This window comes from Natrix helvetica (genome assembly GCF_964273705.1).
Source record: "Natrix helvetica genome assembly, chromosome: 9".
NCBI lineage: Eukaryota > Metazoa > Chordata > Lepidosauria > Squamata > Natricidae > Natrix > Natrix helvetica.
The window spans coordinates 13,425,995-13,451,903 of NC_138560.1; the positions used below are offsets into that span (position 1 = coordinate 13,425,995).

General features: G+C 45.1%; 1 protein-coding gene across 3 annotated transcripts in view; it reads right to left on the reverse strand.

Annotated features, from left to right (window-relative positions):
* The window catches only part of PHACTR4 (phosphatase and actin regulator 4), an 86,956-nt gene that overhangs the window by 3,534 nt on the left and 57,513 nt on the right, over positions 1-25,909 (reverse strand). For all 3 annotated transcript variants that reach the window (XM_081961757.1, XM_081961756.1, XM_081961755.1), the window contains 9 exons: positions 23,467-23,631; positions 20,939-21,298; positions 13,443-14,022; positions 10,101-10,339; positions 8,780-8,936; positions 6,587-6,642; positions 5,600-5,661; positions 3,864-4,001; positions 755-831 (listed from right to left, as the gene is read on the reverse strand). In XM_081961757.1, coding sequence (XP_081817883.1) covers positions 755-831; positions 3,864-4,001; positions 5,600-5,661; positions 6,587-6,642; positions 8,780-8,936; positions 10,101-10,339; positions 13,443-14,022; positions 20,939-21,298; positions 23,467-23,631 — 1,834 coding nt within the window. The remainder of the gene's footprint in view (positions 1-754; positions 832-3,863; positions 4,002-5,599; positions 5,662-6,586; positions 6,643-8,779; positions 8,937-10,100; positions 10,340-13,442; positions 14,023-20,938; positions 21,299-23,466; positions 23,632-25,909) is intronic.

The window sequence follows — 25,909 nt, forward strand, 5'->3', positions numbered from 1 at the left end:
CAAGGGTATCAAACTCAAGGCCCAGGGGTCGGATCTGGCCCGTGGGATGCTTAGGATCTCGTCCAGGACACACCCTGGAAACAGCAAAGTACCAGCCCGCAGGACTTCTGCCAACAAACATGGAGCTCGGGAGGATCGTGGGCAGCCCTCTTGAGCTCCATTTTAGCTGGCAGAGAGTTGCAGGAGGCTGTCGCAGCTGAAAACAGAGCTCGGGAGACTGTTTTCGTTGGCAGAGCGCTTGGGCTGCCACAGTCGTCCCCAACACGAGTGGTGCTGAGCTGGCCAAGCCCACCCTAGCCACCCCCACCCCCACCCTGACCCCCCCACCCCCAAAGTCAAACACAACCCTGATGTGCTCTTCAATGAAATTGTGTTTGACACTCCTGTCTTAGATAGTCCAGATTTGGAGATGGGAACATTCAGATCAACTTCTACATGGTTTATGTGTCCCCCTAAGAGGAGACATTCTCAATGCTAGGTGGCGCTGGCTCTCCACAAAATGCACATGCCCAAAAACTGAACTTTAAAACACCCTCCCAAGCTTGCTTCCAAATAAATCTGCAAAAACGAGGTTGTGCTGATTACAGCTACCGTGTGTGTGTGTGTGTGTGTGTGTGTGTGTGTGTGTGTAGCCCTCCCCCATTTGCGTGACCATGGTTCAGCTTGCAGTACAACTTATTCCAAATAAAGGAGCTACAGCAGATCAGGAGCTAAAATTCCGCACATCCACCTGAGCAACCGCCTCTGAACGTACCGAGTGAACTGCTTGCTCTCTTCGTGCACTGCCATCTCCGAGCTCTTGAATTCGTTCAGCTCCTTCCGGATGGCAGCCTACATAAAAGAGCAGAGAAATCCCATCAGTTCCCCAGGTTTGGATGGGTCATTGGACCAGCAAAGTCGACGGGGAAGCCGGATTCACTTAGCATCCTTGTGCCTAACTTAACAATGGCAATAACAATAGCACTTACCCTGTTTCTCCGAAAATAAAACCTCCCCGGATAATAAGCCCAATTGGGCTTTAGAGCACATGTGCTCAAATAAGCCCTCCCTGAAAATATTGCAACACAGCAGCAGCCATGAGGTGACCATGCTCGCCGCCTCCTGCACCTCAAAAATAATAAGACCTCCTCCAAAATAAGGCCAAGCACTTATTTTGGGGGTCAAAAAAAAATATAACCATGTCTTATTTTCGGGAAAACACAATAGACTTATATACAGCTTTACAGTACTTTACAGCCCTCTCTAAACAGTTAACAGAGTCAGCCTCTTGCCCCCAACAATCTGGGTCCTCATTTTACCCACCTCGGAAGGAGGAAAGGCTGAGTCAACCTTGAACCTGGTGAGATTCGAACTGCCAAATTGCAGGCAGCCGGCAGGCAGCAGAAGTAGCCTGCAAATACTGCATTCTCACCACAGCGATCCATCATGGCTCAACTGCCGTGATTCGCTTAAAAACGATGGCAAGAAATGAATAAGTAAAATGGGGCAAAAGTCAACAACAGTCTCGCTTAAGCCACAGAAATTTTGGGCTTAATTGTGGCTGTACCTGTACATCAGGGGTGTCCAAACTTGGGAACTTTAAGACTTGTGGACTTCAATTCCCAGAATTCCCCAGCCAGCTCTGGGAGTTGAAGTCCACAAGTCTTAAAGTTCCCAAGTTTGGACACCCCTGATATACATGAATGTATCTATACAAACCAAAGGCAGATACCCTCCCCTGCGTACTGTACATACACACAGCTTTTTATGGTCAGGATAGCAGGCAGTTCCCCACTTTGGATCTAGCTCAGGAAGTATCAGTCTGCAGGCGTGGGAGGGTATCTGGTTGGGAAGGTCATGAAATGCGTCAAGAAAGGAAACAGGTGGAGAGAAGGGATCTTGATACTCAGCAGAGATGAGCAAAGGGATAAATATCTTTACTTAGCCCAGCTATTAATATTAACGTAGAAACACAGTTGTACGGAGACACAGGGGCTCAGTGGCTAAGATCAGAAAGGTCGGCAGTTTGGTACTCAATAATACAATAATACAATACAATACAATAGCAGAGTTGGAAGGGACCTTGGAGGTCTTCTAGTCCAACCCCCTGCCTAGGCAGGAAACCCTATACCGTTTCAGATCAATGGCTATCCAACATCTTCTTAAAGACTTCCAGTGTTGGGGCTTTCACAACTTCTGGAGGCAACTTCTGTTCCACGGATTAATTGTTCTCACTGTCAGGAAATTTCTCCTCAGTTCTAAGTTCTAACTCTGTGCATCTTAGAACTAAGAAACTTAGAACTGAGGAGAAATTTCCTGACAGTTAGAACAATTCATCCGTGGAACAACTTGCCTCCAGAAGTTGTGAATGCCCCAACCCTGGAAGTCTTTAAGAAGAGATGAGATAACCATTTGTCTGAAGTGGTGTAGGGTTTCCTGCCTAAGCAGGGGGTTGGACTAGAAGACCTCCAAGGTCCCTTCCAACTCTGTTATTATATATTCTATACCTAGCAGGACCAGGAAGCACCACTTCCTTATTGCAGCATCTGCCCTCTTGTAACACCATCCTCCCTAAAATCTATATGGCTCCCCATGACCTCTTTGAAGTCGGGGGTCTTCTCCCAGGCCATGGGAGTGGTATGTGCCCTGAGCTTCTATCTAGAGCAGTGTTTCTCAAACTTGGCGACTTTAAGTCCTGTGGACTTCAACTCCCAGAATCCCCCAGCCAGCATAGCTGGACTTAAAGTCGCCAAGTTTGAGAAACACTGATCTAGAGGTTTGTTATTGCAGTCGTGTTCTGAAGCGTGTGCTTCTTATTTTTTTAAACTGCCCTGCATTGTTTGGAGTTGGGCAGTCTCTAAGTTTTAACAATTAGTGATTTAATAACCAAGATGGCCAGGTTGGAGGCTTAATTATAAGTATAATCTTTATTGTTGTTGTACTTAAATGCAACGAAATTGGTTTTAACCTCACTGGTGCAAAATTATAACAGAAACGGGAAAAAAAGAAAGAAAAAGAAAAAAACCTAGCGTGTGCATGGAGTGATTGTGGTGGTATTTAAAAGTCTCACAGCCCAAGGATGGAAACTATCTTTAAACCTTTGTTCGGCTGGCTATGCTTTGATGCCTTCTGTCCGATGGTCGAAGTGCGAAGAGACCCTGACCAGGATGTGAATCATCTCTGAATATCTTCCTTACTCTGCTGAAGCCCAGGAGTAGGGCCTTCTCTGTGATGGGCCCAGCCCTCTGGAATGACCTCCCCCCGGATATTAGGATTACCACCGACCTCCGCTCCTTCCGTTCAAAACTCAAGACCCACCTTTTTCAACTAGCAGGCCTGGCTCAACCATAGCTCCATTTTATTCTTCCTGGCAATTTTTAAACTTGTAATTTCCATTGGGGTTTTAATTTAACTTATTTTAATATTTCTATGTTATTATAATATTGTATTGTGTTTTATACCTCCTCCGTACAATGTGTAATTTTATAATATGTGTTTTTATTTATTGTACGCCGCCCCGAGTCCCTTTGTGGAGAGGGAGCGGCTAACAAATTTAATAAAATAAATAATAAATAAATAAATAAAGCAGCGAGATCTGGCGATGTCCTCCAGTGGTGTCAGAGGGCAACCAATGGTTTCTTGTGCCGAATTGATCACTCTCTGTAGTGCCTTCCTGTCCGCAGCTGTTAAACCAGCATACCATACCATACTGTAATACAATATGTGAGGACGCTTTCTACAGTGGACCGATAGCCGTTGTTCCACCTGATTTTTTCGCAGGACTCTTAAGGAAATTATGTGAACCTAGCAAAAGCAGGACCGGAGGGAGGCTGAGCAGAGCGTTTTTAACTTTGTAAATTTAATGTTGACTTTGCTTTTTTTACCTTGTCAGCAGGAGTGAGTTTTGTCCACGGCTTCTCAGCTCTCCTGTCATAGTCATGGGCATCGGTTACCTCCACATACTCATTAAATCTCAGGATCTTCCTGGCCTGCAGTTCAGCCACTGTAGGCCTTTGGCTAAGCTAAAAGGCAGAGAAAGAGAGAAACCTACGTACTAAAGTCATCACATGGTACTCTGCTGTGCAAGTCGAAGTGAGTGCCATAATGCCCTGTTATCTCTGCATTGTCACACTTCCTGGGCATTGTACGGGTGTGTGTGTGTGGAGAGCAACACAGGAAGGTAGAAACGCTTGTGTGCAATTGTCCCGTGAGAAAGTCTTGTAATAGTTTTGCAAGACTAAGTTGCAAAGACTTAATTTGAAAGTCATGAGTATGCCAAACCCATCATTCTCACATGGTAATGACTAGCTAACCCTGGTGCAAGTAGCAGTGTTACAATAATAAAAAGCAAGAGTGTCCCTTGCTTCCATTGCCTTTAATCTTCAGGGTTAAATTTTCAAAATAAGCCTCTGCGTGTCTCATTTCCTCAAACCAGCAGCAGCCTTCAGACTTATTGGGATTAACCAATTGGTTCAGAGGTGGGTGGCTAATTTTTTTACTACTGGTTCGGGCGTGCCTCCTACATGCGTGCGCGCATGCAACACTTCCGTGGGCGGAGTCTCCCGCGGTCACTACTACCGGTTTGCCCGATCTGGGCCGAACCGGCAGCAACCCACATTCTGAACCGGTTGGGATTTTTGAAAGCTCCAGAATCCTTCTGGAGAGCACCAGTTTGAGGAAAGCTGAGCTATGTTGAGCAAAACCTCAGTTCGGGGTTTTGAAAGTCCAATACATGAGGTGGTGAAATCCAGAAAGGGAAAAACACAGAGCGAGTTTGAGGGATGCACTTTATATACCCATTTGGGGCTCACACTTACTGTATACCCATCTTTGCAAAAAAAGAAAAAAGAAAGAAATTCAAAGCAGGCATTGGCAACTTGAAGATGTACGGACTTCAATTCCCAGAATTCCCCAACCAGCAACATATAACGCATATCAGACCATTTATCCTGTGATTTTTCCCCCCTATCCTTTTTATCTAGAGTGCAGATTTGGCAATAACCTACTGAACCCATAGAAGCAGGGCTGGGCTGCTGGAGGTTCGCAGGGGTTCGGGAGAACCTCTAAACTAAAATTCTGTGCAGTTTGGAGAACCCCCAAATCCCACTCCTGGATGTCCCTGCCCACCCCTCCCCTCCCAGGAGTCCCCAGGTGGCCCGTTCTGGATGCAGGTAAGTGCAGAGTGTGCGAGGAGGCTTGGGGAGGGTGAAAACGGACCTTCCGGATTTTTGGAAAGGCTGGAAATGGGCTCTGGAGTCTGGGGAGGCCGTTTTTGCCCTCCTGGAGGCTTGAGGAAAGCCCCTGGAGCCCAGGTAGGGCAAAAACGCCCTCCCCCCCCCACCATAGTGCAGGGGGCGGACTAGGCCACGCCCACCATGGCCACACCCATGCAGGAACCAGGCAGAGAACCCCTTGCTAAAAAAAATTGAAGCCCACCCCTGCACAGGAGGCCAGAGTCTAAAGCGCTTCCCAGTGTATTCTGGACAGAATCTCTAAATGAAAACCTCAGGATCAATACTGAATAAATCTTGTAACACCTCTGTAGGAGGGGACCTTTTCTGTAGGGTCCCTTCCTACAGATTACTGTGCAAAGGGGGAAAACACCTGAAGTATCTCCTACCTTCCGAGTGAGCCTCCTTTTTATTTCCCTCATCTCAGCCTGCCGGTCAGCCTCATTTTTTTCTGCCAAATAGGAAAGGAAAGGAAAAGAAAAGATGTTGAAATCTCTTTCCTGGTTAGATTCATGCAAACTATGATTAGATAAGGCAGCTGGTTTCCAACAAGCATAGTCAATTGGGGAGGGGGGAGCCAGATTTACTTAATGACAATGTGAGTCACTTAACGACTACAGTGATTTGCTTAACAACCATGGCAAAAAAAGGTAAAATCAGGCATGGATCAATGAATTACCACCTTGTGTTTAATAATGGAAATTCCCATCCCAAACGCGGTCGTAAGTTGAAGAGTTATCTGGAGTATCAACTATCTGGCTGTTGTGGCCCACCAACAGAGCTGGCAGCAGATTCAGACAGTGAGGAGGTTGGGGAGGAACATGGGCCAGTCCTGGAATCTGGGGAAGGCTCTGATGAGGGCTCTGTGTCGGAGGCAGAGATAGGGCCAGGGCCGTATGCCAGTTATCAGCTGCCTTCGGAGTCAGACATCAGTGAGGCAAATGAACAACTGGAGCCTGTTCCCAGTGTGTGCATGCGGAGAGTTGCCAGACGAAGGGAACAGCTAAAGAACAGGGGTCGAGTTGGGAGGAAGGCCACAGGTGGACAATGAATGGCCCCTCCCAGAGGGAATAAAAGAGGAGTGAAAGGGGAGTGGAGTTTGCAGGAGACAATTAATTTGCTTCATTGGTTCGAGATTCTCTGAGACTCTTGCCAAGTTTTGCAGAGATCGGCCTGTCATCTCTCCAAGCCAGATAAGGTCTGTGACTGTAAATCCTCCCTTGAAAGATTTTGTTTGATGGGAATGAGTGGAATTCACAGGAAATTAATAACAGGGGTTTTTGTCGGGACAAGGAGTTTGCTTCATGCTCTTGGGAAGCCTCGGGCAGAACACTGCTAGACAAACATAAGGGAAATCTTGAGTTGCCGGTACTTACGCTGAAGTATGTTCCTTTGCTCCAGTTCTTCAGCCGTTGGTCTCTGGCTCAATCGCCTTTTTGTTTTTTTAAAAAAGAAAAACATCATTTTAGGCAAAGGCAAGCACATAAAAGCAAGCTCTCATAATAGCAGCGGTCATAATAAAAATCTATCTATCTTTTTAAAAGAAGCATTTTGGCTTGGAAGGCAAAAAAAGTGTAAGGGCATGGACCCTGCACTGGTTTGCTATTCTTCCAAATCAGCTGGCTTCCAGCAAACAACGTCAAGGAAAGTCTTCTCTAGGATTATATGGGGGTTGTGGGGCCCAGCTGCAGGATAACTGGGAAAGGGGTGGCTGCCACAATAGCTGCCGGACAGAGCCCACCTCCTGTTCCAAAACTGTGTTTTTGCTCTGGAAGCCCAAATGCTGCACAATCCTATCTTCCCGAAGGGAAAGGCCAGGAAGACTCCAGTTGTGCAAAGAGCTGTTTGGGAGCCAAAACCCTGGAGCCGCATTGGTCTATCAGCCACAGCTGGCGGAGTACGAACCCTTCATGTTTAAGAATGAAGAGTCTGATTTGCTTATATCAGCAGAAATGAATTTATGGGCCTTTCCTACAAACATTCGGCAGCCTAATTTAGAAAGGAAAGCAAACAGAAAATACTTTATTCTGGTTGCTATTGTTCAGCAACTGGAGGGCAAGAAACACTTGCCGGCTTATGGAAATCCATCAACTGATCCCAGTCTACTTATTGTCTATGTGTGTGTATGTTGTATGTGTCAGGCCTGCAGTTATATTCCTTTTTAGGATCTTTGGCCTGCCACACTCTCTATTATTTCATTACGCTGTTTCATTAGTGTAGTAATTGGGGGGGGGGAATAGATAGGAGTAGAATTGTGGAATGTGTTGTTGTCATTCTTTTCTAAAAGCCCAAGGTCATCTTTTGTCTCCGCACCTCTGCACCTGACCGGAACCAGCGGGGTAGAGATGCCAGCGTGGCCGAAGAAGATTGGACCATGTGATGGATTTATTGGGTGTGGGGGATATGATCATGAACTTTAAACTGGGTGGAATCCCAGGAAGTTTTCAGATTTGGGATTCCATGGTTCGTTGCCAACATGTCTGACTTATTAAATTGGAACTTTAGTTTTCCCTTGGACTCTGATTTAATTCGGCATGATATTTGGAACGCTGACAGTATGTTTTGAGTGTGTGAATCTGTGTATGATGCAGATAGATAGACAGACAGACAGACGGACAGATAGATAGCGAGAGGGAGGGAGCGAGAGAGAGAGAGAGAGGGAGGGAGGGAGAGGGAGGGAGAGGGAGAGAGGGATCACAACATTAAACAGCAGATCAACATTAGGATTCCCCTAAATCTCTTTGTTGCAATCCATGGTCCAGATTAAGACACCATTTTCCACTTCTGATTGCACCTTATTTTTTTAAAAAAAAGTACTATCCTTCCCCTAAATACATTTTATGGCTCTGCAGAAATTATGGTGCCTAGGAATAATACTCTTTAAAGATAAATGTCCTTATTCACCCACGTAGACCAAACCAATAGCAGTAGTACTTACACTTATATACCGCTTCAAAGTGCTTTCCAGCCCTCTCTAAGCAGTTCACAGTGTCAACATATTTGCCCCCCAAACAATCTGGGTCCTCAGTTTACTGACCTCGAAGGGATGGAAGGCTGAGTCAACCTTGAGCCGTGAGAATTGAACTGCCGCCGAGAATCGAACTGCCGACAGCAGTCAGTCAGCAGAAGTAGCCTGCAGTACTGTATATTCTAACCCCTGCGCCCCCACGGCTCAAACAAAAACAGTCGTATGAACCGAAAGCTGTGTCCATAAGACTGCCAGGACCTAAAACAGGTAACAGGACTGCATACCTTTAAAACTGGGGAATATGGTCTGGATGGCAAACCTAGCCATGATCTTTGGTGCTCTCTGAGATAGAGGGTTTTCTTGCCAACGTTTCATTCCCATCCACACTAGGTAACATCATCATCAGTAGTTGGGTAATGAAATATTTGCAAGCAAATCACCATGTTCATAGAGCATCAAGGACCCCACGGTTCAACCCTGAGCTATGAATATTCTCTTCTACTGGTACCTGCCATGATCCTTGAGGATAATGCCCAAACTCTTAACAACAGGTTACAAGTAATCCAAACGCTTGCTTTAACCTGATTTTAATCCGTCCTACCTGATTAGCGTTGTCCCAATCTGCTGTCGGATTTCATTCCACTCTTCCTTGCTCTTCCGAGGAAAAGTGCTCTCTCGCGGCAATTCCTGCCGGGGAGCCATGTTCCCCAATTTCATAGCCAAGGTGTCTTTCCTCTTGACTTTATTGGCCAGGGCCGCTAGGGAGAACAAGACCACAAAGGGTCACAAGACAATCAAAAGCGATCGATGTATTTCTTGATCAAATTCAGAGAACTGACCAATGTCACAAAGCCTTGGGTGTGTACAATCTTTAAAAAGATCGAAAACCAAAATGAAAAAAAAAAGAGAATGATGTACATCTAGAAGAAAACCGTGCAGGAAAATAAAAGGAAACTACAGTATTTTTCCGAGTATAAGACACACCATGATTTTGAAGAGGGTTTTTTTTTAAAAAAAGTTTTTGCGCTCTGCAGGCCTCCTAAACTCTCTGCACACCTCACGCTCCTGGAGGCTGGGGGGGAAGGGGGGGGCAAAAACGAGCAAAAAGAAAAGGGCATGAGAGGCTTTGGGAGGCTTGTAGAGTGCTCTCTTTTTTTGCCCTCCCCAACCCTCAGGGGCACTTTGCAAGCCTCCCAAATCCTTTTCATGTCCATTTTTGCAAAGGGGGCGGGGTTTCAGGAGGCAAAAATTCCTGTATTCAGTGTATAAGACGCACCCAGATTTTCAGCCTCTGTTTTGAAGGAAAGGGGTGCGTCTTATACTCCGAAAATACAGTAATATACAGGAAGCCCTTGATTTACAACAGTTTATTTAGCAACCGTCTGAAGCGACAAGGGCACTGAAAAAAGGGACTTTTGACCATTTTTCACACAAACATTGCCCCAGAAGTCGGATTCATTTAACAACCGTGCTACTAAGTTAACAACTGCGGCGATTCAGTTAACAACTGTGGCAGGAAAGGTTGTAAAGCAGGCAAAGCTCACTTAAGAAAAGTCTCACTCGTCAACAGAAATTTTGGGGCTCATTTATGGTCGTAAATCAAGGACTATCTCTGCATCCAACCATACTTAAAGTGTTAAGATTCAGTTCCAGTTCTGCATTCATGACATGCGGTAGGAAATTAAGGCTGATGGGTGCATTACTTGGGGCAAGAAATATTCAACCACAATCACACTTTTTGTTGTTGTAGTCCGTAATTCTGACATACGTAGAGCAAATGTGATCCTAAAGGCAAGGAAGAGAGAGAGAGAGAGAGAGAGAGAGAGAGAGAGAGGGAGGGAGGGAGGGAGGGAGGGAGGGAGGGAGGGAGGGAGGGAGGGAGAGAGAGAGAGAGAGAGAGAGAGAGAGAGAGAGACTCTTACTGTTGTGGCTTTCGTCTTCATCTTCCTCCTCCTCCTCCTCTTCCTCCCTGTACAAAATGGGTCCCTCTGAATCCGAATCACTCGGTCCCTCGTCTTCATCATGCACCGTCTGCAGGATCAGCCTGGGAATAACTGCAACCATTGGGGCCTCTCCAATGTACACATGGTGATTGGAAGGACATGCATCTCCTGAGCCATCTTCCTCCTCCTCCTCCTCCTCCTCTTCTTCATCGTCTGGACTAACAAGGAAAAGGCACACAGTTATTCCCATTATTTAATAACAACTGCTATTGTTATGAGTCTGTCTATCCGTCTATCCATCTAATCAATCTATCCATCCATCCATCCATCCATCCATCCAATCTCATCTATCATCTTTCTATCATCCATCACATCCTCTGTGTCTATCCATCTTATCTATCCATCTTATCTATCTATCCATCCATCCATCTATCTATCATCTTATCTATCTATCCATCCATCCATCCAATCTCATCTATCATTTATCTATCATCTATCATCTATCTACCAATTCTATCATCTATCTAATCTATCATCTTTCTATCATCCATCACATCCTGTGTCTATCCATCTTATCTATCCATCTTATCTATCTATCCATCCATCCATCCATCCAATCTCATCTATCATCTATCTATCTACCCATCTATCTATCTACCTACCTATCCATCCATCCATCCATCCATCCATCCATCCATCCATCCATCTATCTATCTATCCATCTTATCTATCTATCTATCTATCTGTCTGTCTATCTATCTAATCTATCTTCTATCATCTATCTAATCTATCATCTATCACTTATCCTCTAATCAATCAATCAATCAATCAATTTATCCATCCACCCACCCACCCACCTACTACCTACCTACCTACCCATCTATCACATTTGGGTACCGCCCATCTCACTCTCTGAGTGAAATTTCCAAAAGAAGAGAATGGAAGTGTGGTATTATCAGCCCTTCAAGTACTGTACTCGAGACAAGAAATTAAAACCACTACTCCTATTGTAAGGTTACAGTCACAGAATCTTGCACTTCTCCTCTGCTTTACCTTTCCTTTCCAAAGGACCAGGGAGGGTCCTTTCTGAGACACTCTCCACACCCCTTTCCCTTCTTCTGTGGGTAGGATATTTCTTGTCTCGCAATTGCCCTGGCTGTAGCTCTTCCTCCTGCCTCCCAGGGTTAGTCTCAATGACCATAACAGGTATTGGCTTGAGGGGAGGTTAACAAACTTTGTTTTTACTTTATTCTGGCTCTATTTGCCTAAAATATACAGTTCTCCACCTCATCTGGATACATGACTCTTGAGGGTATGTGTTCGTTGGGGAATTCTCAAATTCTAGTCAACTCTACTTCATCCATTCCCTTCACCCCTCATTCAATTTGGGCAATAGGGCAATTTCAAGGAAGGCAGGTATCTACTCTTCCTTTCCATCCAGTGCATCTTCAGTGAAAAGCTTCCTCTCCTCTCCCTCTCTCCTCTCCTCTCCTTTCCTTTCATGAAATGTATTCACCTTTTGTACCCAATCTTGCACAGAACTGCACAAGCATATCAATGGACTATAGACACCGTGCTTGTCTGCCCTCCTAAACGAAAATTAAAATGCAAAGTGGGTCAATGTGATTATTTCACCACCTTCCTTCCACAGTTTGGATTGGTTCTCAATTTGCAAAAGACCGGGATAAAATTACATTTGCTAGTTTGTGGTTTAGCCTACTCAGCCCCTGGCCTTAGCACGTGATACGAATTGGTCATCCTGTTTAGCCATTATATACGGCTTCTTTGTTTAGCTACAGCATATTATGCGAAGATAGCAATTGTGGGGGTTGTTTTTTTTTTATTTACCCAAGCTTAGGATTGGCTATATTGCATGACCCCGGCCAACAAATCAATCACTTGTAAATACTTTTAGGCATCCTTCTCTGCCCTAGTGCCCTCCTGATGTGCTGGATTATACCATTAATCATTTCCAGACAGTTTAATTGATCTTAGGGTTGGTTACCTTAATGCTGGATTTTCACAAAGCATATCTCCACAAAGTGTGCTCAGGAGGTATCGAAGAGAAGAAGCAAGGGATAGATCTCAACTGAGAACACTCCGATACAGGTAGTCCTTGAGTTACAACAGTTCATTTAGTGACCGCTCGGACTTACAACCGCACGGAAGAAAGTGACTTATGACCATCTTTTTCACAGTTATGACGGTTTTGCAACATCCCCACGATCACGTGATTTACCTTCGGATGCTTGACAAATGAGCCATGTTTATGACGTCCAGGAGTCATGTGGATCCCCTTTTGCCACCTTCTGACAAGCAAAACCAATGGGGATGACTCAAATTCTCTTATCAAACAAAGAGTCACTTAACAAATATGGCGTAAAATGGGGCAAAACTCACATAACCAATTTCTCGCTTGGCCACATAAATGTCCGGCTCAATTGTGCTTGTAAGTTGAGGACTACCTGTAAGTGGTTTAAATCTGCACCTTATCACTATTTTAACAAAAAGAAAAGGAAATGCCATATTTTTCCATGGATAAGACACTACTTTTTCTTTAAAATATTTACTTGAAAATGGAGGGGCATCTTATACACAGGAGGCAGAAGGCTGCACAGCTTCTATCTTATATGAAGCTCTATCATTCCTCTCTATTATAATTGTTTCCCGTGTCACATTGCCACTCTGTCAGGGTTCCAAATAGCATCCAAAATTAAGTCAGAGTCTGAGGCAAAGGATTCCTCAAAGTTCTAATTTGTTAAGAGAGCCATGTTGGCACATCTGGGTAAACCCTAATCTGAAAGCTTCCCAGTTTTCCCCACCCAGTTGAAAGTTCAAGATCTTGCCCCCACACCCACAAGTCCATCCCATGGTCCAATCTCCCACTGCCACGCTGGGAGTTCCACTCATCCAGTTCTGGTGAAGTGCAAAGTGAAGTGCAAAGACAAAGGATGACCTTGGTTTTCTAGAAATAATTTTGCTATGGCTACATATCATCTAACTCTGTACAATCCCCCCGCTCCCATTTTCCCACCATAGAAAACGCATAGTAGAATAATAGAAAGTGTGGCAGGCCAAAGATCCAAAAGAAAAGATGGCTGAAGGCCTGACACACTCTAGGTTTCATCTCTATTGTTCCTGTGATGCATTTCCTGCTCTTGTTGTATTTACTTAGTGAGGCTTATAGTGCGCTTACTACAAGAAACTACATGAAACATGGGGGTGTCTTATACACCGAAGAATACGGTATCACAAATTCCAAAAATGGGGAGCCACCTGACCACACCCGGCTTCCGACTAGTAAACCAAAGCATGACTCACACTTTCAGCATCTCGATAGTCACAGGTAGAGACCTCGTCCTGCCTACTATTCCATTATCCTCGCTGGAGCTGTCATTGTCAAAGAGCAACGAGTGAGCCCTGTGTGAGCCTTCAGCAGGCGGGGTCGCTGGCAAAGGGCTACTCAACGCCTGCTGGATGCGGATGTGCAGCGGGATCTGGGACAACCGAGGAAGCCCTTGAGGTTCTCCATATCCCAGTTCGGCCACTCTCTTGGTTGGATCCATCGCAGAGAGACCTTCCTGTTGGCTGTCCATCCGTAGTTCTGTAGAAAAGGGAGCCTCTGCTCCATAGAGGGAGATGGGCAACGGAGCATTGGCGGGTTCTGATGGAATGTGAGACGGCAGGGAAGGTGAAGGGACAGCTGGAGGGAGAGTCGAGATCATGTGTGGAGGTAGCGAGGAAGGATAGGATGAGGACACGACCCTCTCGGTTGGGGATTTGGGAGCAACGGCCGATTCTAGCAGGGAAGGTACATTCAGCGGAAGGCCCCTCTTGGGAGGCAGAGGCGGTGAAGGCTTCAGCATCGGGGTGCCACTGTTAATCACCTGAGATAATTCAGCTGGAAAGGAAGAGAAAGCTGTTACATTGGCTGACCATGAAAATCTTTTCTCATTGGATGGATCAGTTCTGCAAACACAGAACCTTTCTAAACCTTAGACACGCGTGAGACGCTAATACGTTAAGCGTCTACAGACCATTCCAGTGGTGCAATTCAGCCGGTTCTATCCAGTTACCGATAGCGGGGGGCGGCAGGAGGCTCCGCCCACCTGCTCGGATGTCATCACGCCCCGTTTTTGACGCTTCTGGGCATGCACGGAACTCACATTTGCAAACCAGTAGCGAAGGTAAGTTGATTTCACCCCTGGACCATTTCCAGAGGTCGGGTATAAACATTAGTTGTTCTTAAATTGTTTAGTCACCAAGATTGTTAATAAAAATCCCTCCTAACAGCTCAGCTGCTAACTAATTGCTCTGCATACCTTCATCATTTAACTCAGGGGGGTCTCCAACCTTGGCAACTTTAAGACCTATGGATTTTCAACTCCCAGAATTCCCCCAGCCAGCATAGTATATAGCTGGCTGGGGAATTCTGATAGTTGATGTCCACAAGTCTTAAAATTGCAAGATTGGACACTCCTGATTTAACTAGAGCTGCGTCACCTATATTGGATGTAATGTTTCATTATTTTGCCCTACATGAAGGTTTCTAGTTGTCTGTTCCATTAACAGCACTGAATCATCTTTTATTCCCCCACCACACCCAAGACAAGACACAAATATTTGAAATATACCAAGAAAGGTATCAAGTTTGAAGCTGGCACAAGCCACAAATGCTGTGGAACAGACTTTGTGATGCTGTACTTTTTTGGCCCCAATTCCCCCAACAATACATTTAAAGGGAAATTAAACCAGGTTTGAAAAGAGAGGGAAAGAACAATTTTAGGTGGTTCTTACACCTACACACTGAACTCTGGATTTCTGCCCAAGATTTCACAGGCTAAGTTTCTGACTTCACACAATGATCATCAACCACAACCTGTCCAAGCATGTTTATGCAATTGAACCAGCTTCTTTCTTCCTTCACTTTGTTGTCTTTGTACAAATTGTTACCAACTCTTTGAAAGTCTTACAAGTATCAGACAAGAAAGCAATTCTTATAAATGTAAAAAAGAATCACACCAGGCTTTTCTGGGAAAGGAAAATTCACTTTGGAAAATTTGTAAGACACATCTCTTTACCTGTCTTGCAAATCAATCTTGAACGTAACAAGAAAAACCAAAAGTACACATATAGACTGGGTGAAACCAGGCTTAAGAGCAGTAACTGTGAGAGGGATCTTGGAGTCTTGGTGGACAACCAATTAAATATGAGCCAACTGTGTGTTGACGGCAGCCAAAAAAGCCAATGCAATCCTAAATTGCATTGACAGAGGGATACAATCAAGAACAAGGGAGGTACTAATACCACTCTACAAAGCCTTAGTAAGACCACACCTAGAGTACTGTATTCAGTTTTGGTCACACTATAAAAAAGATGTTGAGACTCTAGAAAAAGTGCAGAGAAGAGCAACCAAGATGATTAGGGGACTGGAGGCTAAAACATACGATGAACAGTTGCAGGAACTGGGCACGGATAGTCTAGTGAAGAGAAGGACCAGGGGAGACATGATAGCAGTCTTCCAATATTTGAGGGGCTGCCACAGAGAGGAGGGGAGTCAAGCTATTTCCCAAAGCCCCCAAAGGCCAGACAAGGAATAATGGATGAAAACTGACCAAGGAGAGATTCAACCTAGAAATAAGGAGAAATTTGCTGACAGTGAGAATAATGATCTCATGGAACAGAAGTTGCCTTTGGAAGTTGTGGGAGCTTCATCACTGGAGGCTTTCAAGAAGAGATTGGACTGCCATCTGCTTGGGCGGGGGGTTGGACTAGATGACCTGCAAGGTCCCTTCCAACTCTGTTAATCTGTTATCTGTAAGAAGCAATTTTGCTGGACAGGACAAGTTGTCTAGGAACAACTTAAAAATGTCAGTTTGGGCAGAGGGCGCTTTCTGAAGATAAAAGCAAAGCTTCTATTTTTACCCTTCCATATAAAAGAAAGCAAAATAAGGACTTGTCACATATTAGGTAGGTCCTGTTCATTCTGAACTTAGCCAGCCAGTCCTAAGCACCTTTAAATGCATTCATACATTCATGTATCTCAGTGAAGTCTGGGAAATTTTCTGAAATGATGTCTTATCAGACATACATACAGGTAGTATGTACGACCACAATTGAGCCCAAAATTTCTGTTGCTAAGAAATGTTTCTGGTCTCCGACAGAAAGCCACTTGGAATAGAACCATTTGAAATATGGATTTATAGATGGCTGTTATGCATATGTTGGGTTGACCAAATCAGAAACGAGAAGGTGATAAGCCTCCTGGGAAAGCCAAGGGAAATCATCAGAACCATAAAAAAATGAAAGTTAGAATATTTCGGACACCCAGGAAAATACTGCATCCTTCACTTAATCCTCCAGGGGAAGATTGAAGGGAAACAAGGTCCAGGGAGAAGAGGAACCTAAATGTCTTCAAAATCTAAAGACAAAACTCAGCAGCACTTTTTCATGCAGCTGTTGACAAAAATAGGATCGCCAACATGATCATCAATGTCCAATGAGGGATATAGAAGAAGAGGAAGGAGGAGAAGGAGAAGGGGAAGAGGCGGAAAAAGAAGGAGGAGGAGGAGGAGGAGGAGGAGGAGGAGGAGGAGGAGGAAGTTGTAAAGTTGCCCCATTTTACGATTTTTCTTGCTACAGTTGTTAAGTGAACCACTGCAGTTGCTAAGTTAGTAACCCAGTTGTTAAGTGAATCTGGCTTCCCTGTTGATTTTGCTTGTCAGAAGGTCGCAAAAAAGGGATCCCATGACCCCGGGACATTGCAACCATCATAAATACAAGACAGTTGCCAAGCATATAAATTTTGATCATGTGTCCATGGGGATGCTGCAGCGGTCGTTAAGTGTAAAAAATGCTACTTTTTTAGTGCCATTGTAACTTTGGTCACTAAATGAATGGTTGTAAGTCGAGGACTACCTGTCTGTAACCTCAAATCTTAGGGCTCTCTCCAAGGTGACTCATGAATTGTGGGGCTAGAATGAAGAAAGGTTTACGTTGATGCTTTGGGCTTTGCATTCAGTTGCAAGCTGTTCCACTCATAACATTAAACTATAGTTTGTTTTAACTGTGATTTATTAAAACAAATTTATATAGCTGCCCAACTCACACGGTGACTCTGATTTGTTAAATAATCCGCACTGTCTCGAACAACAAACCTGGTTTGCAACCCACAATGACTTGGTTTGCTTGCAAAGACAAGCAAGCTGTTTTATGATTTAAGAATCGCCATCTTAAGACTGAACATGGAAGGGATTTCACTTAAAACACTTCCCTACGTAACAACCTCAGCTGCTTTCTTCTCAATGAGCTTTTTCTTGTTCCGTATTTGTGTTGTTCCATCCCATAATAGAGCCAAGGTAGTAAAACTCGGCAAGTTACACAGCTGGACAAGTCTTTGCTGTCCTCGCCTCGTGTGTCAGAAACGAAAGCCCCGTGTGCATCCGGAACTGGATTGCACCATCGCCCTCCTCCACCCCCAACTTCCACCGTGAATTCTTAGCAGGTGAGCAGGAACAAGTGTGGATTTGCCAGATCGTCTTACATGTCACTCTTCTTTCTCTCCACACCCTCAAACCACAGGTATTGCAAGGCCCTTCCCTAAACTACGTTAGCTACCTGCGGGTTTCACTCTCGTCCCCTCCCCCACGGAGGTCCTGTTTCCAACCAGTCCAGGTGGACAGGTAGCCTACGAAAAGCACTCTCCTTGGTGGCTCTAACCAGACTTTTCATACGGCAAGCAACGGAACGCAACAGAGACCGTCTGCGTAACCAATGCTTTCTTGAACTGGACTGCCTGCTCTCCAGGCTGATTTCTGGGCTTGACGTCAACGCAATGAAATTTACCAGCAATCTGACGGTCTGGCATGATATATATATATATATATATCATTCATGATATATATATATATATATGTTCTGCAGATTTTCACTATGTATATAGTGACCACATCTGTGCTCAGATGCAAGATATATTTTTCCTCGGATCGCATTTTGTGAGAGGTTTTTTTTATTTTTCCTTTCAAATTCATTCTTAAGATATACATTTTTATAATTGTTATTTACCGTATGTCAATTCATATCATTTTTCCGTCTGTATATTTACATTTTGATATTTTTTTTTCATTAATAATAATCTTTATTGTCATTGTACTTAAATACAACGAAATTGGTTTCATTGTTCTAACTGTCAGGAAATCTCCCCTTATTTCTTTTTTTTTTAATTGAAAAAGTTTTATACAAACAAATTTCCCCCCTTTTTACCCCCCCCCAACATATAATATAGATCACATACAAATACTATACCCCCTTCCCTCCCCCCGTCTTAAAATAAATTTCTCATTCAAATATTGTACCCCCTCATATTTTTCTTATTTCCTCTCCCCCCCTATTTTAATCATGTGTCGTCTGAGATATTTATTTCATGTTTTGTTCTTTTTTCTTTCTATTTATATCTTTTTTCAAGCCACTCATAAAATCGCCCCCATGTCCTGTAGTACTCTGGTTCCTCCTCGTCCTTCATTCTCAACGTCAACCTATTCATTTCTGCACAGTCTAATATCTTCTTTATTACCTCCCCTTCCAATGGGATTTTGTCGGATCACATTTTGATCAGTGCACTAGACCGGGGGTGTCAAACTCAATTTCATTGAGGGCCGCATCAGGGCTGTGGTTGACCACAGGAGGCCAGGTGGGCCACTCCCCCAAATGCTGGCATGTTTCCTCTTCGCATTGGGTGGACCGGGCCGAAGCCATGCAACCGTCCATTATGTTTTCCAGGACGGCCCCATGGGCCAGATCCGACCACATCATGGGCCTTGTGTTTGATGCCCCTGCGCCAGACTATTTGATGGACACAGCTGAAAAAACTGTGGTACATTCATATCGCAGGGAAATGTTTCTTACAGGGGTCCTTACAGGTAGTCCTTATGACCACAACCGAACCCAAGGCAGCTGTTAAGTGAATTTGGGCTTATTTCACGATCTCTCTTGCCATCGTTGTTAAATGGATTGGCGGAAGGTGGAAAAATCTCTCTCCACAGAACCGGTCCCTGATGCCCGAAAGGTTAGGGGCCGCTGTTGTAAAACAACAAAAAGGAAAAGAAAAAAGGCCCAAAGATCACACTATCAAAATCCCACCAGATTTCAGCACTGTAATCTCAGAATATTTTAGGGTGGGGTGTCAAACTCAAGGCCCTGGGGGCTGGATCTGGCCTGCGGGGCCGCCCTGGAAACAGCAAAAGACTGGACCAATGTACCTCTGCCAGCAAAATTGGAGCTCCGTTTTCACTGGCAGATGATTGCAGGAGGCTATCCCAGCTGCAAACGGAGCTCGGGAGCTCATTTTCACTGGCAGAGCACTCAGCCATCACAGGCGCCCCTGACACGAGTGATGTCAAGCTAGCCACACCTACCTGGCCATGCCTACCCCCCACCCACCCACGAGGTCGAACACAACCCAGATGCCGTCGTCAATAAAAACGAGTTTGACACTCTTGTTGTAGGGACTTCCTCCCTGTTTTTGTGTACAGCCTTCTGCAATCTGGCTCTCCCAACCGGCTCCTCCTAAGGTAGGGAAGGTTCCAAAAACACTTAGCTAACAAATTACTTAGCATAAATGTAATCCCATTTTAATCCCTAGTATATAGCCGGCGCTGAGGAAGTAATCAACATAATGAGGACACGGAATAATTTTAGAATCCGGTTAAATTGTACAACAAGGGACAATGGAGAATTTGGAACTTAGGAACAGAGAGGTGATATCTGGGTGGGTCACCGAGCATGGACCTTTGGCTCTGCTCTGGAAGGTCATCTCCAAGCTCTTAAAGATGTAAGGTAAAGGTTCCCCTTGCACATATGTGCTAGTTGTTACCAACTCTAGGGAGCAGTGCTCATCTCTGTTTCAAACCAAAGAGCCAGCACTGTCCGAAGACGTCTCCGTGTCCTTGTGGCCGTCATGACTAAACACCAAAGGCGCATGGAATACTGTTACCTTCCCACCAAAGTGGTCCCCATTTTTCTACTTGCATTTTAACTGCTAGGTTGGCAGAAGCTGGGACAAGTAACAGGAGCTCACTCTGTTACGCGGCGTTAGGGATTCGAACCGCCGACCTTTTTGATCGACAAGCTCAGCGTCCTAGCCACTGAGCCGTCACGTGCCTACGATAAAAGCCTACTACACCTCTTATTAAAATTTCTTAGTCATAAAAGTGCTCCTGATCCCTGAGAAGACACCTCTAAGAAAACAGTTGCAATCTACAACTTGGAGGAGAGACTTGGGCGCCAATCGGAGCAAAATACCCTGGAAAATGTTGGCACATTTCTACAAGGAACATTTAAGGATTTCCATTTCTCTGGGTCCACCTGGAACAGAATCTGTGGTACGATACTAAGATTTTAAACGGATATAAACATCACAAATGGAAAGTGGATTGATATTTGTACTCAAACGTGGCGGGTGGTGGTGGTAGCTTTTTAGTTGAGCTGGAAGAGAAGGGACAAACTTATCAGCCAACAGCCGTGATACAGATGTTCGAAACAGCATCACTGGGGGACAAAAGTGATAAGCAAAATCAAATGTAAGAAGATCAAGATCTTACTTAATGTATGAGAGCCAATTTGGTGTAGCAGTTAACTCACCAAGTTAGAAACCAGGCCAGCTCCTTTCTTTCAACCCTAGGAAGGACGCAATGGCAAACCGCTTTGGAAAAACCTTGCCAAGAAAACTGCCAGGACTTGCTCAGGAGAATCGGGCACAATTAAACAGAAGAAAAGGGGGGAAGGGGGGAAGGAGGGGAAAAAGAAGAATAATCACTTACCTATTAAGGGGTTGCTATTCCTATTAATAGGCTTGGGTGGTGGCACAGGGGGCTGCTTGGTCGAAGTGGCGTTGCTAGTATTGGTGGCCGAAGCGTGGCCACTTGTGGGAGCAGGAAGAAGAGTCCGGGGTGCAGGGGTAGGAGCAGTGCCCCCTTTCGTTGTGCTGGTGGCAGCTGCAGCTGTGGGATGAGACACTGTCCTTGCGCTGCTGTTGCCAAGGCCAAACTCCCTGGCTGGAAGATCACTCGTCTCCTGCGAAGAGGATGACAACGGTCGCTTTGGAGGAAGCAGCGGCTGCTTGGGACCAGGGGGCATAGGGTAGGGTTCCGTTTCTGAATTGGGGTGGCTGCTGTAAGATCCTGTGAAGAAACATTCAAAAAAAGATTAACCCCCCCCCGAGCTGAAAAGAATCGTCCCTTCTTAATTCACTGTCATATTGTCTGTAGGTAAACCTTTTCTGTTGCATCCATACTATCTTGATATGATGCCTGTATTAAATATACAAGATGCCAATAAGGAACCAAATTCTCTAATTTAGCCCAAAATCTGGTTCTACGTGAGCCATTCCAAATATTCCAAATATGGATCAAGCCAACCTCCTCTTCCGCATTACAGCATGTGCTTCAGTGATGGGTTCCGGCCGGTACCCCCCCGGTTCGGGCATACCGGTGGCAGCTGGGAGCAGCAGCCACCTTACCGGAACAGGGTTTTGGAGGGCCCACCCACACTCCCATGTTCCTTACCTGTATTTAAGCCAACTGGGCCATTTGTGCCTGCGCGCAAAGTGTACGGCGCCTGTGCGACCTCCGCAGAGCAGCTGGAGAGTCGCAGGGCGGTGGGTGCGCATGTGTGCACAGCACGCATGCCCGAAGTGGACGCCCAGCCCCGTCGCAGCATCCCGGTTGCGATGGGATCTGGAACCCACCACTGATACGCTTGGGTCATCCCAAGTCAATATACACCCACTGTTTCTGTGTAAGAGTATTCGAGATACCAGGCTAAGCTGGAGGGCGGGGTCAAATGCATCATAAGTTTGGAGTCACTACATGCCCACAAGGAAACTAAGTCCAGTCCCCCGTGAATTTGTTGACTCTTTATCTAGGGCCTTGGCTTTAGTAGATCAGATTCTTGTGTATAGGTAGCATAGAAATAACTTGTAGTACTTTTGGGCTCTATCCTGGTTTCTTGCATCTGACAAGTATGTGGGAATAAGCTTAACAGACAGGAGGAAGAGCCACAGCCAAGACAGCCATCATACAAAAAGGAGTGTAGGAAGAACAGAACAGTGGCGGCGCAGTGGTTAGACTGCAGTACTAAAGGCTAATTCTGCCAACCTCCAGCAGTTCGATCCTGATCAGTTCAAGGTTGACTCTGCCTTCCATCTTTCTAAGACCGGTTAAAAAAGGACCCAGATTGTTGGAGGCAATATGCTGACTCTGTAAGCTGCTTAGAGAGGGCTGTAAAACACTGTGAAGCTGTATATAAGTCTAAGTGCTTTTGCTGTTGTTATCTCAGAAAGGACCTGCCTTAGAACATAAAAGTAAAGGAAGGGAGAAGTGATTTCAGACTTGCAAGATTCTGTTAAAGGTAAAGGTTCCCCTCGCACATATGGGTTAGTCATCCCCGACTCTAGGGGGCAGTGCTCATCTCCGTTTCAAAGCCGAAGAGCCAGCGCTCTCTGAAGACGTCTCCCTGGTCATGTGGCCGGCATGACTAAATGCCGAAGGCGCATGGAACACTGTTCCCATCCCACCAAGCATTTTTACATGCTTCCTAAATGCTAGGTTGGCAGAAGCTGGGACAAGTAACAGGAGCTCACTCCGCTAGACGGTACTAAGGATTCGAGCCGCTGAACTGCCGACCTTTCTGATCAACAAGCTCAGCATCTTAGCCACTGAGTCCCTATAAGATTCTGTTACAGGAACTTTATAATGCACCTGGTTTGTACTTATATAGACTGCTTCCAAAGGCTGACAGTATGCCAGCTTGGAATTGCCATCTTCTACTAGGGCCCTAGAAAAGAGAATGGCTGCATTAAACCATGGCCCTGCCACTGAAAGAGAGAGAGGAGGGGAGGAGGGAACATGTCCGGAGAGCTGCAGGAATGAAATGTATTTCTACAGTCTAAAAGAAAGTATGAAGGCTTGTGCCACTTCCCAAATTCCAAGGCTGGTATTCCTTTGCAAAGCGTGGGTGGCAAGAGACATCAAGGTTGTTGAGTGGAGAGATGGAAAGAGATAAACTGGGCAGGGCCAGGCCATGGTATGATAGCTGCTGTGATAACAGCTTGTGGGTGGGAGTGTCTCAGAGACAAGACCCAAAACTGGTTATATTCACAATTAAGAAGTTGATAGATAACAACATTTATGTCTGAGACAACCTCCTCCACTCACACTCACTCATATGCACACACATACACAGTCTCTCCCCCTCAATATCTCTCTCTCTCTCTCTCTCTCTCTCTCTCTCTCTCTCTCTCACACACACACACACACACACACACACACACGACTTCTTAATTTCTCACCCTGCAGTTTCTTTGGCTCTTCAGTGGGACTGGATTTCTTAAGGCTCAATCTCTTTCCGGTTTCTTCCTCCAAGTGTGTAAGATTGACGATTCCAGAATAGTCCACGGGAATGGTGTGTCCATTTTTCAAAGTGGCATGAATTAGCTTCTCGGGCTCTTCTCCATCTGGAAAAGGGTGGAGGAGGAGGGGGAGGAGGGAGAATTAAGCAATCGCTTGTCACGCAAAGCACAGGATCTCCCCAAATGTGCCCAGGGCCCGTAATTTATGAGACAAATCCAGAGGAAGATTAACAGCAAAGAATATGCAGTATCAAACTCAACATGATGCAGCGTGCCCTCCGCATGGGATGGGCAGTCCAGTCCTTCTTGTTTTTCAAGAAATGGTGGGAGACCCTACTTACTAAGAGCTAGGTGAGGCTACACCAAGATCCGTGCGATCAGTCGACTGTGAAATTTCAATGTTTTTAAAAGAAAGGATGAGTACAGTTTGGGACACCTGCCCCCGCCTAAAAAAAAAAAACCAACCCCTGAAGAGAAAATAAGATACTTCTGGTTGACAAAAGGGAGACAAAGCAAGGGGTCTCTTCTTCCAGACAAAACCCAGGGGCCAAAGATGAAGTCATCCTCCACTTTCCTTGCCTCAGATGTGTGTCTGTGTATGTAGGGGTTTGGGAGCAGGCTCTTATATGTGAATCTTTGTATACAGCTCTTGTATATAGCTGCTGAGAGAGAAAAAAGAAAAGGATAAAAATAAGGAATACATTCTATTTAGAAGGTGATTCTAGATTTCATGGAAAAAGGAAGGAAGGAAGGAGAGAAGAAAAAAGAAAGACAGAAAGAAAGAAAGACAGAAAGAAAGAAAGGAAGGAAGGAAGGAAGGAAGGAAGGAAGGAAGGAAGGAAGAAGAAAAGAAAAACTATACAGCAGGGATTAAAGATCTTAAAATACTTGCTTTGTTTAGCTAAGCAAGTTCACATACTTGGATGACATGCATAACTTGTGAAGGTCTTATCATTGTTAATAAATTATTGATACTGAAGTGTTTAATGTTTGAAGTAGCCTTTTGCCCTCTGTTCAAACTTCTGCTCTTGTTAAAAATCAGGAATATAGTAGAAAGAGAGGAGGGGGGGGGGAGAAAACCCATGCAGCATAAGCTTCAGTAAAAAAATAGCTCGGATAGCCCAAAATGAGAAATATGGGATATGGAGAGCTGTGGAGCTTGATTAACCTTACATTGTGTTTGGCCTAGAGCAGGGGTCTCCAACATTGGCAACTTTAAGCCTAGTGGACTTCAACTCCCAGAATTCCCCAGCTAGCTGGCACCTTGCTTTCAGTGGTATGGGTGGGGAGGGGGAGCCGTATGAGTTTTTATAAAAAGGATTTACTGCAGAAAGTCAAATTTCCCCGTGGGTTCTTCGATCCTTAAAACTCAGGGTCAGACAGTTCAGTGAACACAGAATCTAGCTGCTTGATATGCTTCCATATGAGGTTTGCGTATGGATTTGCTCAAACAGAGGCTGAGTTTGTTTCACTTATTTGTTTTAAAAGACCGGCTGTACTCACAGTGGTGATCAGAGCTAATAGTCCTGAGGCTGAGACATTTCATGGATGATGAAGAGATATTCTGTTTAAATGAGCCACACCCAAGAGTTTTAAAGGCAGGAGGAAAAAAATTTTTTTATTGCCTTCGCTTATGGAAACCTTCATAATCCTTCAATAAATTATTAATTTTGTAGGGGGTTCACCTTTTTATAAATTTACTAGACAATCTGTAACCTTTTGGGTCATCATTTCAAAGATATTTCTTACAGAGAAACAAAATGAGCCCAGGCACACAAAAAGCAGGAGGAGGAGGAGGAGGAACAACCTCTGACTTCCTGCTGGCTTCCCCACTGACTTTCATTGGGAAAGTTGACAGGGAAATGGAGATGACGAAACCACAGCTGACTACAGCAGGGCGGTGGTGTGGCAGCCCAGCAGTGCAGTAACAGCCACACTTTTGCCAAATTTCAAGCCCACAGAAGCAAATGGTACCCAGATTAGGATGCATTATTTGAGTTAGCTCACTTCAGGGATGTTGATTCAAAAACTGTTGCCCTATGACCATGATGATAAACCTATGGCATGTGTGCCATGGGTGGTACACAGAGCCATATTTGCTGCCACCCCAGCAATCAGCTCCGGTGCGCTGATTCTCGGTCTTCCGGAGGGCTTGGGTAGGCGTTTTCACCCTCCCCAGGCTTCAGGAAAGCCTCCAGAGCCTGGGGAGGGGTCGTGCACGCATGCGCAGGTGGACGGGGAGGATTGAATTGGTGTGGGTGCGCGCGCACAACTTTGGCACGCCATAAGAAAAAGGGTTGCCATCACTATGATATTCCCATTTCTGCAACTGAAGTTTTCAAACAAACAGAATTGTAGTAGTATATAGATGTACTACTACTTA